The sequence below is a fragment of the Trichoplusia ni genome, chromosome 8, assembly GCF_003590095.1.
Source record: "Trichoplusia ni isolate ovarian cell line Hi5 chromosome 8, tn1, whole genome shotgun sequence".
In the NCBI taxonomy this organism is placed as follows: Eukaryota; Metazoa; Arthropoda; class Insecta; order Lepidoptera; family Noctuidae; genus Trichoplusia; species Trichoplusia ni.
This window is the reverse complement of record NC_039485.1, coordinates 10915475-10930739: the sequence shown is the minus strand read 5'-3', so window position 1 is coordinate 10930739 and position 15265 is coordinate 10915475. Positions and strand designations below refer to the sequence as shown.

Genomic DNA, 15265 nt, shown 5'->3' with positions numbered 1-15265 from the left:
GTGAAGCTGAGAGTGTAGTAACACTGCAATTACTCAGTAGAAAAAAATGTAGCTGTAATTGTCTTTCTTCAGTTTAAATTTTTGGCTTCAATATGATTAAGCCCTCTGTTTGGCCAGTGGTGGAAGGATGCATGTTGATCAATGTACAAACAAAATGGTGTATTACAAATATACGATTGCTATAAATTCATAACATAGCTAGAAATATGACAGTACACAACACAAATAAACTTAAAACCATGTTCTATCTGAGATTCTACAAGCTGAATAAACGTGTATCGACTCATTATAGTAATCAAACAACTAACATAGACAATGTCATTTACCCAATTATTAAATGTGGAGACTTATTTTTTAATCTATTGAATGTTTTTATAAACAATTGCATGAATGCTTGTGCATTATTGACAATTCGTACGTTAATAGAAATGCCAATGTCTATGTAGTCAGTCCCCGCAAAACAGAAATGTTGACAGCGTGATGTCGAAATAGCAGCGAGTAAGATGTTGAGCGGTGTGTTGTGTGTCAGGCGGTGGGGTGCGCGCTGGTGGCGCTGTCGGACTACACGGCGGTGGGCCCCAGCGAGGTGTCGCTGCGCGAGGGCCAGCACGCCGAGCTGCTCAAGGTGGGCTGCGCCGGCTGGTGGTACGTGCGTCTGGCCGGTACGTACTCTGCAGCCTGGACTGACACTAACTACACATTATTAATTCTTATGATAGGGATACATAGGGACATAAAGTTGCAATTGATATTAACTCATGCCTCGCACATTCCCAGCCGGCCACGGCGAGGGCTGGGCGCCGGCGGCGTACCTGGACCAGCGCAAGACGTCGCGGTCGTCGAGCCGCTCGCACGACCGCCTGCACGACCACTGAGCGCTACGGGGCTGCACCGTACTAACTGTTGCGACGTCAGCTTTATTGGGACGAGTCTACTCCGACCTGCTGGGTACAAATAACACGCAGTGCTCGTATTTCTTGTCATCTTCAGTCCCCGGTCAGATGTAGATTAGTTTTAACTTGAAACATTGGTATGTGTAGAAGAACTGTTTGTCACTAAATCTGGTAAATGTTATGATAAAGTGCCTCAAACTTCTTCTTATTCATATTCAGTTAAATCGGTAAAGGTGTAGATATAGTGGTTTTTCAGCACCAGTAGCGAACACCCCGAAACCCCACTTGTTAATATTTTTCAATGTATGTAAATGTTGTTCTAAAAAGCTTTATTATAAATTAGTTTTAGCCATAAACGTGTTGTCGTTACGATTATCCAAAGCTATATATATAGTGGCGTAGGACGTTGTTGAGTAGCTGTGACTGGTATCGTATCATTTCTGTATATAATCTACCTTTATTTTTTTAACTATAGTAATTTATTTGATGCTAGTTGAGCTTTCGGTGTTCATTCGTGTGACGTATCAATCCCCCATGACAAGCAGTGTATTGTAGTGTTTTCCTTATCGGGACCTACGTATTGTTAACAGCCCTTTCGTCGATGGTGAGCCACGTATAGTTTTTAATAGATCGTTTTCATATCATTTGTTATCTTCATATCATCTTTGACTTGAGGACCTATTAGTCGAAAATGATAGTTTCAATCTGTTGTAATACTATGAGTATTATTACACTTGTTTTTTGCTAGTCCGTATTATACAATCATGTAACAATCGATTTGCTAATCATTTAATATTATTTGCTTTATTTTTGATTCCTTATTTTGTTTTCCTCTCACCTATGTTTATGTAACTGTCTCGTCGTTGTATATGTCAAGTCAAATTTTCATAAGATTTTTATCTAGATACCTACTTTTAATATGAAATATTCTTTTGTATAAAATTATGTTTATACTTATTGAAAATGATCACAATTACACTGAATCGGTCCATTTATTTTGTGTTTTATTTCCGTCCTTTACGCTTTCATTAAATCATAGAACATTTGTTTATACATATAGGTACCTACATTACTGTTTATGCACGACTAAAAACCGATGTTAACTTTAACATTAACTATTACCAAATCAAATGACTGCATCAGTATTTTATTTGTGTTCGTATAAAAGACGCCAAGATTGTTTACCTTTTCTAGGATCATAAACCTACCTATAGTTATGTCAGTTATGTTCAACTCTGGAAAGAGATATGGATATACATCCCAAAAAGTAAATTCTGAATATTGGTTTAATGGTAATATTTGTTCACGGCTGATTATAAACAGTTCATAATTTCACATCCATTTAGGTATTTTTGAACCCATTAGTAGAGGGCTGAAATATCCTTCAGTAGATATCGCTCGCTGTAAGAGGTTGTAGAGACTCTCGACCACTTCTTACTGTTAGCGTAAGTAGTAAGCAGTCTGCGCTATAGTAGGTGCAATCCTTTCAGCGGTGACCACCTACTCCATTGTTTAGATTCACCCTTTAATTTGTAGAGTTAAGTTGTAGGTACCTACCTCACTGATATCATACCTATAATAATATGATGTTTACCTAAAAGTTTGCTGTGTATTCTTTTTCAACTAAACAGCAAAATTTAATTTTGCGTTAGGAATACTAAGTATGTTCTACTATAAAAAATACTCTCTTTCTGTACCTACCTACCTAAGAACCTAGACATAATTATATTATGTAGTACCTAATGTACCTAGTATATAAATACCTTCAAAATATTGTAGACACATACATTTATATTATATCTACCTTTCTATGTAACATACCTACTATAAACGAATTAAGCAATTTCACTCATAAAATCTAGAAAACCCTACTCTAAATAAGAAAAGTCTCTCTCTTATCTAAAAAAGTTCAAATAAACACGGCTGTGAAATATCCAGTGATGAATTTTACAAGTTTTTAATGTTATTTTACTCCTATAATAGCGGTAAATTTAAATGTAAAACTTGTCAGTTCCCAGGTACTTATATCTATTTCAAACATGATTTTGTATTGGTGAACATATGAGCTTTTCAGCTGTAAAGGATCAGCAAAAATATTGTACTGTATGTTCAATGAATGTACCTATGCAGTGTACATACACCTACGATAGTAAAAATGTATGATAGAGTCCCTATTCTAACATTTAAAGAAGTGAAGAAGAGAGTTACAATAATTAACAACACCAAATATAATATCTCCACATTTGTAGTTGATATTTCTTATCTCCGAGCTAATTATCTTAATGTATAAATGACGTCACGTTGTTTGTATGAGATGAAATATTAAACAACTTCACCGGTTTTTAATCAAATTTGCGATGTGAGGTGTTTACATCTGAATTTATTCGGATTTATTCTAATTCGGGTCAGCTAGTAAATTATAAAAATTGTATTCGAAATAAGACACCTACTTACAGAAAGAATAAGATACTCCGATACCCTTTAGTATTTTTAATAATACTCCGAATATGTGTAAAATAATTGATAAGAACACCCGTAAGAGAAATCAATACAATAAGCCTTAAATGTATGGCGTTCTTTGAGAAGTGCAATCTATAAGCGATTATTAGGTGCGTTGCAAAGTACTTACAATGTACGTTAACGTACTCGAACAAATTTTATACTAACTTTATAATCATTGTAATCGCGGTAATAAAGTCAGAATCCAAAATAGAACTATGTATGGAAAACAATTGTCTCAAAAGAAATGTATTATTGCAATAAAGGCGTTTCGTTAAATTTATTATTGCTAAAAGAATGGAAGCAGTACTGAATTTATAATAACAAAATCTTCCGAAACAATCAGTTCCGATTTCAAAGTAGCTTGTATTGTAGATATCTCGTTAACTTTCAACCGCTAGAGAAGATAAATAAATTTAACCTATAGTAACTATAGTCATGCTACTTCTGTACCTGTGTTAACCAACTATCTATGTATTCTATTAGTTACATGTATAAGTATTTCTATATAATCTGCTTGAAATGTGTAAAAGTACTATAGCCAGTTTGTTTAAGATACACTCAAGTCTACAGTCTAACCTAATACCTAATATGAAGTTTAATATTCATATTAATGACTAAATGTGTATGAGTTTAGCCTTACTACGAGCTTAAAGCCTTTAATATGTTGTATAACTACTCACCAATTATGTTAATGGAACAAGATATATTTCTCAAACCAAACTGGATTTTAATTTTTACCTATGAAAATTTACCTGTTCCTAAATTACTTACAATTATATTTTCAGTTAATAGTCAGTTGTTCAATTATATTTTCAGTCATATGCTAATAATATATAGCTTATAAGAATAATGTGTGATCAATATAACTTATCATCACACTAAAAATAAGTTTATCTGAGGAATTAATTAAACAAGTAATTCCATGATTCCAGTCCAGTGTATTTCTTCAAGAAAAATAGTTTCTAAAATAGATGATATTGGTTTTACAAAAGTATTACTAAACAAAGAACAGTCATGAATAAAACTGCAATATGGAAATGAAATTTGTACAAAACATTTACTTAAATACTAAGTTATTGGGCCGCACTTTGCCTTGAAAAGATCCTATTTTTAAAGATATTATCAATCTTGCTAAACACTTGTTCAGCAGGGTTTGATGCATCTACCCTCCAGTGAAGACCTTTCCTCATGTAATAGTCTACAAGGGGTACAGTTTGTGCATGATAAGTTGCAAGCCGTTTTTTCAAAGCATCAACATTGTCATCTGACCGCCTGATCAAGGGTTCACCAGTTACATCATCAGTCATGGGTTTCCTAGGAGGGTGAAACTCCTCATGGTAGCTGCGACCACTGGAAGGATGAATCAGCCTTCCTGTGATTCTACGCACTAGAAAGCTGTCCTGAATCCCAAACTCAATGACAGCATCCAGTGCTGTTTTACGTTTAGCCAACAGATCATCCAACTGAAATGAAAGTAATCCTGTATGAGCTCATTTATTAATTGCACCTAGTTGTATGATTAAATAAATAAAAAACAATGATTAGTCTGATAAGATAGGACATAAATAGTCATACAAGAAAAACATGACTTGTTTTTCTTATAAGTGAGATACTCATATTTGAAAATTAAATTTACTTCATCTGATACAGTGATATAAAAAATGACTGTTGTAAAACTTATGATCTCAAAAACTATGTTTTTTTTCTAATAAGAAGGCTTAGTAACAAATTTACCTTTTCAGCTTGAGGTACAGTTCTAGGAAATCCATCAAGTAGGAAACCATTCTTACAGTCAGGTTGATCCAGGTTCTTGTCAATCATGTCTACTACCATTTCATCTGACACCAGTTTGCCTTCATCCATGGTCTTCTTGAGTCTGCGACCCAACTCTGAACCTGATGCTACTTCAGCTCGAAGCATGTCTCCAGTTGACAAGTGACATACACAGTACTTTTCTTTGAGGAGTGGTGCCTGATAACATAAAAAAGTATTATGTATGATTATAAATAGGTACCTACTTATAATCTAAACATACATTTTTTGACACCCCGATATTGTGTAACATATTATGTATGTTATTATAAACGAGTATTAAAGGCTAATTAGACATTATAATGTTAATGTAATGAACTTTACGACTAAAGGTCAAAGATCGAAACCACTTATCTTACCTGAGTGCCTTTCCCGGATCCTGGAGGTCCGAGAAGAACAGCTCTGATGCCGATAGGGTCATCATTAGGTTGGATTTTAACGGCAGGAGCTGCTGGCGGCATTTCGCTGGTTTATCAGGCCGGTCCGGGAAAGAAAGGCTATAACCAAGAAAATTTTAATTACGTAAATGAGACTAAGAACGTACGTTCGACTAAAGAAAGCGCGTCACGTGCACTGCTTATTATCTAAATTAAGTCTGTCAATCGACGTACCAACCAAATTAAAATTGATTATTCAGTCAGACACTATCGGATCAGGCCTCATGTGGTGACGTCGGTCGATAAATGTCAACACTCCTCAACAAACAAATGTCAAATGTCATTTAACAAATAATAACAATAGACAAGGAAAGTTTCTTCCGCCACATTGAAATTTCAAATAACAAATTTTTACTAATAATAAATAAACATATTTTTAAAATCGGTAAATTTTCTGTTAGCAGTTTCTAAAACTGCACAACCTACTTTGTAAACTCTCAATGTATCACCAACGTTAATGTTCCTACCTATAATATACACATATTAATATAATTATAATATAATAAATATTATATGTTCTACAAATAAGGAATTTTAATTTAATATTCAAGTTACAGTGTATTACATTTCTAGCCCAAAAAAAGAGAAAATCAGCGTAAAAAGTTGTAACCGACCCACCGTGATATTCTCAATGACAGTGACAGAATTAACGTTGAAGTTGATATCTTGACGGTTGTATGATAATTTTGGTAAAATAACCTAAAATGCTATGGCGGTAAATATATGTAATAACAAGTGAAGAAGGGTATTTACTATTTATACGTTGGTTTATATATATAACAATGGCTCTGAACGGAATCAGGTACGTACAATGGCAAATTTTTGACTAATTATTGTTAATGGAAAATGTTTTGAATTTGATAAATGATAAATCATTTTACAGCTACTGGAAGCGATTATGGCGCTGGACCACATCAGAGAGCCTATCATGCGAGGAATTAGCATCTGTATTAGGAAATAAAGATGTAGTTGAAGGGTTGAAACATGGCCTTGCCAGTTATAAACCACATAAAGCTGAAAGCTTCACGCAGTTACAAACTAAACATCCAGACCAAACCAAATTGTTGAGTGTGGTGCAAACACTTCAGAATTATATTGTAAGTAACAAACCTGTTTTTTATTATGTCTGCAACTCAGGCTTGCTACAGCTATTAATGAATTCATTTCATGTGTTGTCATTTCCTTTCAGGATGTGGATTGTTTTCAAATATGGGAAATAATGAAGAATTACTTGTGTGATATATCTTATGGAACTCCAGGAAATGCTCTTAAGAATGTCGCCTTTGTGGATACCAGACCTGTGTTTCTGCTCCCAAATCTATGGACCTTCTATTATGCTGATAGATTGTTCCTTCTTAAACTGTTACATTACATAGTACAATTCAGAGATGAACCAAACCATTTATATTCTGAGCAGTTCAAGAAGATATTGAAAGATATAGGAATACAGAACTTGAAAACTTCCCTGTTGTCACAGTTTGAAAAATTATTAAACACAGCTCCACCGTCTAGAAGGATGCAGAATGATTTTGCTAATGAAAATATAAGACAAGAATGGGTGGATTGTAACTTAAGGGAGCAGTTAGCAATACTACAGATTGTATTGTTAATAGCAGAAGAGGAGATTTTCACTGAGACTGAATTTAATAAGCTGATCATGTTGTTCCGGAAGCATGGGTTTGGTAAGAACCAGGGTTATAGTGAACTGTTGGAGCAAAGGCATAAAGAACATTGTTTAAGGGTGTCTTATATGGAAATATGCATCTTCATGGTCATTGCAGATGGTATGAAAATGTGAGTATACATTTTTTTATATAGCCCATTGTGTGTTATCACTGCTTGACAACATAGACCTTCCCTAAATCCCTCCATGATCCTCTATTTTAGGCTATTTGGAGCCATAACCCACCCAGTAAGTGCTTAGATTATCCTGCCAATACTTCCTAAGCAGGTTCCTAGGTTTTAAAGTACTATTTTTTTTAGTAAACATCTGAATAATTAATTAATATTTCAGTAACAACTTGTCTTCATGGATAGACAGCACTAAAGAGAGTGTGGAAGGTGAACTCACTAAGCTACACATGAGTGCTGAACACAGTGCTATGCTAATTACATGGATGATGCTGACTCTACAGGTAATAAATGATTGTAATCAACATTCCCGTCATCCACATTCCCCTGACGTTATCATAATTATTTTATTTTGGGGTCGGTTCAACATGTCTTCTTTCATACCTTTGTATCAGCCTTCATCTTACAAGAAACACTCTTTGCAGCCATTTCGTTATTCACACAATCCATATGCATCCACATCCATGCTCTATATCCCTCCACATCCATGCTCATCATGTAATATGAACATAAAAAACAAAGCCTCATTTTATAATATGTACCAAATCACTTGTGATGACGTTTTCACGGGCGCGTGTCTCGCGGTACCGGCATCGCGATTGATTACTGATTGATTGGATTCAGAACTAGAGCTATTACTAACCAGAAGTTATTTTAATGTTTGAGTTGGTCAATAACCAAAATCCACAGTACGTGTACGACCTGTCGCGGGTTCGTTTCCCGAATACGTTAAGCGTTTGTGTGATCCAAGAATGCGTGTCCTGTACCTGGGTGTGACGACCGGACGATGATGAACGGACTAACAGAGTCGTTTTTGTTTTTTAATGCAGTCTTGAAAAATGAATTTGAATATACCATTAGTGATATTGAAATTATTATTTCAGAGTGATGACCATTCAAAATTATTTGAGAGTCAGTACAAACATTTTGGTGCTACAGCTCTTAGGCTGCAAGTTTTTGAATTCCTCCTACAAATGCTAACCAGCTCTGTATTTTTGGTATGTATAAATAGTGATCATGACTAGCCTCTCTGTAGGTATTGCAAACAATTAATGATTTCTATGGTTTAAACTTCTTGCTATGGATATACTTCTTGATATAGTGGATAAAAAAACCATTATTAATTGAAATGCTTAATATCTTATAATCTAATATTCTAATCTAGCCGCAATTCTCCATTCAGGACCAATCGAAATGCTCGCTGATAGCGCGCCGCCGTGTGTTCAGACTTCTCAACGACTTGTGTGACAAGTTTGATGGTGACGGTACCCTGAGCAACCAGGCTGGGATCATGCAGCTTTGCGCTCACCTACTGGAGACACCAGAGATCAACTGCCAATTCTGGAAACTCTACCAGAAAGATGACAACTGTGGGGCAGTGTCTCTATGGAACACAGCACTTGAATACTTCCCATACAATTTCAATGCTCTGTCAATATTAGCGGGAGGGTTAGCGCAGGGTGGGAAGTGTAGTGTACTGAAAGTAAGTTAACATTTTATTTCAAGTCATTTTATTTTAAATTTTTGAATATGATTCAAATCAATAATGTTGTATTCAGCTTTTAGCTGAGCTCAAGAATCTACCAGTCTATACAGAAGTCTACAATCCCCATGCTGTTCCTATTATGTCGTTACAATCTGATGACGCTATTATCGGGCGGGAATACTATCCTCTGGGCGACCCCTCGTATCGCATTGAAGTAGGTTCCAAAGCCACTATAATGGAGAGAAAGGAGGCCACCATGATCCACTTCAGAACTCCATACACTTACTGGACAGTATTTAATAGCGAAATTGAGAAAGCACTGGACCGAAAGCAACATCACCAGAATAATATCATTGTAACGTTAGAAAAGATATATGAAGGAACAAAAGTGTTAAAAGGGGTTTTGAAAACGTTGGTGGAAGATAAGGAAATGCCGAAGAACTTGGTGGGGCCAAGCGAGGGCGTGTTTGATGTGCTAGTGCGGTTCATGAGAGCTGACAGTCCGCCTCTGCCGCTGTTGGTCGAGTGCCTAGCTGTTTGTACTGCCTTGGTGCCTGTGTTTCCCAAGGAAATCCATTCGAGGTATGTACCATAGCACTTGTACAAATAAAAGAATAGACAAGATCAGTATAATCGCGAAACCCATTTTGGCAAAAACCACTTTCTGTGCTTCAATTGTTTGTAAATTCATCAATGTGTTATTTTTTTTTCAGGCTGATAAACACAGGACTACTGCCACGTGTAATAAATCACAAACTGTCTTACACTGAATACGCTAATGGTGCATCATTCGACTCCGCCGCCGTGGGCGCTTACTTAGTCACAATAGAACAATTGAATGGTACTTACAAGTTCTTGGGAGCATACATAGATTTACTATGTGCATTCCATGAGGTAACATTAAACACAGTAAAACAATAATTCATTTTATAATAAACTTTAAAATGTTGATTAATTATTGTCTAAATATTTATTCAGACGTCAAATGAAGATCGCATTACAACGGAAATCATCCTACCCGGTCTTATACTTATAATCCGGGAAGTGTTTCCGAACGTACACGGCTGGCGTTACAGCAACTCTCGGGAGCGTCGAGACATCATACACCGATGCGCGCAGTTCCTTACATTGGTGTTACAAGATACTAAGGATTCCAATCCCTGCAACCTGTTGCTGAAACAAACTTGTGTGTACAGTTTACTGCACACTGAAAACGCTCTCGAACTGCTGAAATTTATATCTGTTGGTATGTTGGGTTTTCATTTATTCAGAGTTTTGAAAATTTTCAACTTTTTCATTTTTTTTATTTTATCCTGCTTATACGATATTTCTAAAATCGTACTTTTTGCTTCATATAACTTGCAATTTTTTTGACTACACTTAGCAAGTCTTTTTTTGAAAATCAAGGGATCGAATTCAAATCGATTCATTTATTTACAAGCTTTCATAACTGACTTTTATTTAATTAGGTAACGATCAACTAGAAAGCGTGATTAGAAACGAAACAAACTGGCTATCGGGTACAGGTACCCAGTATATATCAACGATACAGCGTTGCGTTGCGATCGTGATCTTTGCTTTAAGACTGAAGTCAATGGTCAAGAAAGCCACGGAGGTCACACCGCTAGAACACCTGATATTCGCGCAGAACAAGCAGAAAGACTTGTTGAAAGTCGTCCCGAGAGTGACCAGCTACATCAACCATGCATTCAATAAGAGCTTGCCAGTACTCTGCTGCCGTTTACTCAAGAAATTCGCTGAAGTGAGTAAATTTTCTAATAAATAAATAATTAACAGTGTAGCAACCTATCTAAAATCATTATTAAATTATGCAACGGTTTACTCATGCGTATTTAGTGGGATTGACCGACAAGTTTCGGACCCAACCGGAGTCCTTAATCATGAGCTGACGCGAAGGGTTGCGAGTCGACCGCCAGGCCGGTACTAGTGACAGGCCACTAAACCGTTACTGTAAAAACTATCTAAGATCATAATACGTTTTTAAATTGTACCATTTGAAGTCAAGAAACAAACTTACTTACTTCTGAAACTGTTTTCAGGGTTTCCAAATGTCTCTTTTTGCATCATTAGACATGACCGCATACCAAGTTCGAGTAATGTTTCTCGACCGCCTTCGAGACGAATACGAGACGATAGAACTCAAAGTAGCCATCTTGGAGTTTGTAGCCACCTGCGTCGGTACCCAACCAGGGTTAACGGAAGCTTTCTTCATGATGAATCATGACCACACGAAAATGGAAACGAATGCTGATGAGAAGGACAAGAAAGATGCAGTTGCTAAAAAATCTGAGCCAGACGAGAGCTTTGAGGGAATTTTAGGTTATATGGCTGACTATCTTGAAACTATAAAAACTGTAAGTTATTATTAATTCATAACACATCTTTTTTTTCGGTTCGGCGATACATTATTTAATATATTCAAAATGGTTTGTTTTGTTCCAGAACCCCAAATTGCTCCACAGTCCTTTACTGTCGTGCATTATGGCACTTTTCCATGCACTATGGAAAAATAATATGCAGATTCTTGTCAAGAAACTCCGTGAGAATCCAAAATTTTGGGAACATTTAACTAGTCCTTTGTTCAGTGAAATCCAGCCGGGACTCAGAACTTACGCACAAATATTTAATGTCCTTGGTATAGAACTATTTGTGTCTAGAGAAAAACTTGAGCCTAGTCTAAAAGAAATGCTGGAGCAATTTTTTGATACGAACAAGAAGCATTTAGATACTTGGATTGATTTTATATTCTCCTTCAAGGGTAGACATAATTGTAAAGAAATGGTAGACAAAGTGCCATCATGGTTGGGGCTGTTAACGTCTTGGAAAGACTTCATCACAATATTTTGCAAATGTTTGCCTATAACATTGAACATAGCGCACAAAGCTAAAATGGTGGCGCCTTGCATGAGCGCCCTGTTGTACGAGTTGGATGAGTTGAAAGATGGAAGGCTAGTTGTCATATTGGCTGAACTGTACGTAATAATGCTAGCGAACTGGAAAGATGACTGCTTTGATAACAGGAAAACCAGTGCTAAACAAGTCGACAGCTTGTTGACGAACACAGCTGTTGTATACGAGTGTCTGCATCCAAGAGCGATCCGTGCTATACTATCAATAGGTACAGTTGCCATAAGCAGCTTAGATTATGAAATTAAGGCCAACAGTGTGACCGCACAGAGTATTATCAGATCCGTAACTAACATCAACAGTTTAGAGCTGCAGAAGTTGTTGGATGATATCAAAGACGATCCTAAATCTCCATCAGAAGTTCAAAATGGCCACCCTGTAAATGAGAACATTCCGCCTGTAGTGCTATCACTTTCAATGCTGGAGCAGTGCCTGGACCTCTACGACGATATGTTCACAGGGCTGGCGCAATGGTTCCAGTCCAGTAGGTTCATAAACAAGATTCTGTGTTGCCTACAAACGTGTCTACAGAACCGCCGTCACTACCACACGTCGTTGGCCGCCCTGCGTTGTTTGACAGCGTATTCTCGGGGACCGTTTTCAAAAGACTTACTGAATAGCGATATAGACCAGTTTCTGTGGCTGCAGTTATTGCCTCCAAAGTTCGATGGCGATTCGCCGTGGAAGCCGCAGGAGTGGTGGCGGGTGTACGCGTACAGTTTGGACTTCATATCCATGATGGTGATGAAGCACGGCCAGTTCTTCGCGAGCGATGCCATCACTTTCGTGGGGGTTCACCTTGAGCACCTGATAGAGGCGGTGCTACTTCCGCGCCAGGTGTATAACATCGACGCACTAAACCTATGCGCTTCTACACTCAACCTAGTAGTGCAACTGGTCAAGTTTGAGGCGAGGTGGCGCATACAAAATATAAACTCCTTGACTGGCATTATGGTAAGTTGAATAGTCCCTGTTCTAACAACTTTATTTAGTTGTTGCCTGTCTTGAAATGTTTATGTTCTGTGCAGCGGAGTATAAGCGCGTGTCTATATCAATGTGTCACGCTAATGATTCGCTCTCGACGTTCGACTGACCCCGCGCTGCAACCGCCGGATGATTCGCACAGCCAAGCACCTAATGTATTGCATAGGTAAGACATCATCTTAAGCATATCCAACTTATAGCAGCGACTTTTTGGTACACTAGAGTAGTGTTTAAGACATATTTTAAATGGTGCACATTTTACTTCCAAAGAACATTGGAGATTCTGCACATGGCAACATTGTGCCTGCTGTCATTCAGTCCTGAGCTGCTATCGCTACTGGCCGACCCCGGCCTTGACCTTGAGCGTTGGCAGCCACTCGTCGAACTGCATTTTGGAGCACCCAAGATATCCTACGAGCCTTTCCCACAACTCACATTTGGAACTCTCGTGTCAGCTATTTGTTTGTTGACTAAATCTCTCAATCATGTAAGTGTTCAAATTTGAAATTAAATTGTAGTAAGTTTTGCAATGTTTAATAATATATTCTTGTAGTATTTACTAGAGTGTGGAGTGCTTGTAAAAATCCATATTATTTACAATTTAATGATAGGTACTTGGTTCGTCGGAACTGGTTAACTCATTAACTCAGATTTGCTTTAAAACGGATTTAGAGCTGTGTGTATAAGTAAATATGTGTGTAGGCGTACCACACGGAGGAGGGCAGCGGGTCCCGCTCGCCGCGCGCCCGGCGCCGCGCCTGCTCGTGCGGCAGCCCGGCCGCGGCGGCGGGCGAGCGCCGCGCCAACCGCAGCGAGTCGCTCACGTCCATCTCGTCCGCCGCCAGCCTGCCCGCGCTCAACGAGCGGCTGGTCGCCGGCGCGCTCGACGCCAGCATCACGCTGCTTGCCTCGCAGGTAACAATTGATCTGATGAAATTAAGTAACAGTTCTAATTAAAGCACTAAAATTTAGGACAAATTTAATAAGTGCTACATTTTCTTTCTTCAGGCCCTGCTTGCAGTCCGTGATCCTAACGTACCAGCTCGCCATAAACAACTCATCCGTCGCGAGCTAAGTTCCGAACTAACCATGTTCCACGACTTTGTGCGCAAGCGCATACTATGCGCTGCACATGCGCGTCCTCACCTGGTGCGAAACAAACTTGGTGCATGGCCCCTCGCCGCCGACGAAGAGGAAACCAAACGCATAGAAGAGGCTCGGAAGGAAGGGAACCCAATGTTGTGCCTTTGTGATAATGACGAAGATAGATCTCTTCCACCACCACCTCCCCCAAAACGAGCGACCCACGACTCGATGCGTGAATACATACTTCGAAAACACTACTTAGATAAGTGCGCTCAAACACCAACTAAGGGACCGCCTTCTCCCGTATCTCATTCTACACCGACGACTGATAAAAAGAAGGAGACATCAAGAAGTTCCAAACGTGTTTCCTGGGCTGAAACGACCAGAAACAGCGACGATAGCTTAGATAGTTCCTTACAGGAAATTGAAGAACCTGCTTACTCTAACCTAACAGATGTACAAATCAATAATGATGAAGATTACTTTCATTTTATGTCTGTTGTTTTACTTTACATTTGTCAAACTGATTTATAATTATATTTTCTTAAGTGCTAAAGTGAATGTAATAAACTAGCTTGTATTTTTCTCAATTTATTTTTTATTTACTTTCATCGTCTCATCATCATCATCTGCCATCTAATAATGAAACTACCTAATACATTATTTTAAATGTACCTAACCAGTATTTCAATTAATAGCAAGGTGATATGTAAGCCTGCGAGTTAATTTCATGCGGATCGAGTAGCTAACAGAAATTCAACACTTTTCTCCTTTCCTCCTCCTCTTTCTCATTTCCTTTCAAATACTAAAACTTCCATCTATATTTTGGGAGCCAACCCCAACATACTTGGGAAAAGGCTAGGATAATAATGATATATTCAATAAACGGCGTGGCGCTACAATGATGACATTCGAAAAGTACGTGCCGTAGCAGTTCCTCTTGCGAAATGAACGTTACTGATTGTGAGGACAAACATTAGTGTCAAAAACTAGAAGTCTTACAAGACTTCAAAATCACTGAATAGGCAAGGGATGTGGTGAAATTATTAATTGTATCTCCTTTAATGAACGGGATAACTACACGCGAGAGGAGGACGCCCTTTAAAAAGGACCGGGCTTTTTAAAGGTGTGCAACACAGGTCCAACGTCTTGTTATGCATTTTAACCTAAAATGTGACGGGGTGCCTACCAGACCCTATCCACCCCAGATTTATAAAAAAACAGACATGGACGGCCCAAGGTAGCTACGAAGCTATTGCAGATTGTTTAGTGTATTCCTAATTATG

The 15265-nt window shown here is 37.9% G+C and overlaps 3 protein-coding genes across 16 annotated transcripts in view; 2 read left to right on the top strand and 1 right to left on the bottom strand.

The window, feature by feature from the left end:
- The window catches only part of LOC113496810 (guanine nucleotide exchange factor DBS-like), a 71355-nt gene extending 67240 nt beyond the window's left edge, over nt 1-4115 (top strand). For all 12 annotated transcript variants that reach the window (XR_003400846.1, XM_026876148.1, XM_026876156.1 and 9 more), the window contains 2 exons: nt 530-662; nt 778-4115. Coding sequence is in view for 11 of the 12 variants with exons in the window: in XM_026876148.1 (XP_026731949.1) it covers nt 530-662; nt 778-875 (231 nt within the window). In the remaining variant the exon portion in view is untranslated. The remainder of the gene's footprint in view (nt 1-529; nt 663-777) is intronic.
- A 198-nt stretch (nt 4116-4313) lies between these two features.
- LOC113496813 (adenylate kinase) lies at nt 4314-5926 on the bottom strand. Of its 3 annotated transcripts, none has more exons than XM_026876162.1 (4): nt 5819-5926; nt 5567-5704; nt 5130-5366; nt 4314-4858 (listed from the first exon to the last, which is right to left on the bottom strand). In XM_026876162.1, the coding sequence occupies exons 2-4, from the start codon at nt 5666-5668 to the stop codon at nt 4469-4471; spliced, it is 729 nt and encodes a 242-aa protein (XP_026731963.1). In that variant the 5' UTR covers nt 5669-5704; nt 5819-5926; the 3' UTR covers nt 4314-4468. The 3 variants fall into 3 exon arrangements, with proteins under 3 accessions (XP_026731963.1, XP_026731965.1, XP_026731964.1); XM_026876164.1 differs by having other exon boundaries at nt 5823-5906; XM_026876163.1 differs by having other exon boundaries at nt 5567-5913.
- A 368-nt stretch (nt 5927-6294) lies between these two features.
- LOC113496510 (nucleoporin NUP188 homolog) lies at nt 6295-14569 on the top strand. The gene is made up of 16 exons (XM_026875748.1): nt 6295-6446; nt 6528-6741; nt 6834-7438; nt 7659-7779; nt 8380-8493; nt 8679-8978; nt 9055-9563; nt 9695-9875; nt 9960-10227; nt 10451-10743; nt 11042-11356; nt 11445-12863; nt 12938-13059; nt 13164-13380; nt 13596-13808; nt 13902-14569. Exons 1-16 carry the CDS (start codon nt 6427-6429, stop codon nt 14511-14513), a joined length of 5523 nt encoding a protein of 1840 aa, XP_026731549.1. The 5' UTR covers nt 6295-6426; the 3' UTR covers nt 14514-14569.
- Nucleotides 14570-15265: the final 696 nt, after the last annotated feature.

What these genes read in the sequence shown, in the direction of transcription:
- LOC113496813 (XM_026876162.1), bottom strand. Translation starts at nt 5,668, where the DNA reads ATGCCGCCAGCAGCTCCTGCCGTTAAAATCCAACCTAATGATGACCCT. An exon ending in GATCCGGGAAAGGCACTCAG is followed by an intron (nt 5,367 to 5,566) that starts GTAAGATAAGTG and finishes TTATGTTATCAG; the next exon opens with GCACCACTCCTCAAAGAAAA. An exon ending in CTGTACCTCAAGCTGAAAAG is followed by an intron (nt 4,859 to 5,129) that starts GTAAATTTGTTA and finishes CTTTCATTTCAG; the next exon opens with TTGGATGATCTGTTGGCTAA.
- LOC113496510 (XM_026875748.1), top strand. Translation starts at nt 6,427, where the DNA reads ATGGCTCTGAACGGAATCAG. An exon ending in ATTGCAGATGGTATGAAAAT is followed by an intron (nt 7,439 to 7,658) that starts GTGAGTATACAT and finishes TTAATATTTCAG; the next exon opens with TAACAACTTGTCTTCATGGA. An exon ending in ACTCCTTGACTGGCATTATG is followed by an intron (nt 12,864 to 12,937) that starts GTAAGTTGAATA and finishes TGTTCTGTGCAG; the next exon opens with CGGAGTATAAGCGCGTGTCT.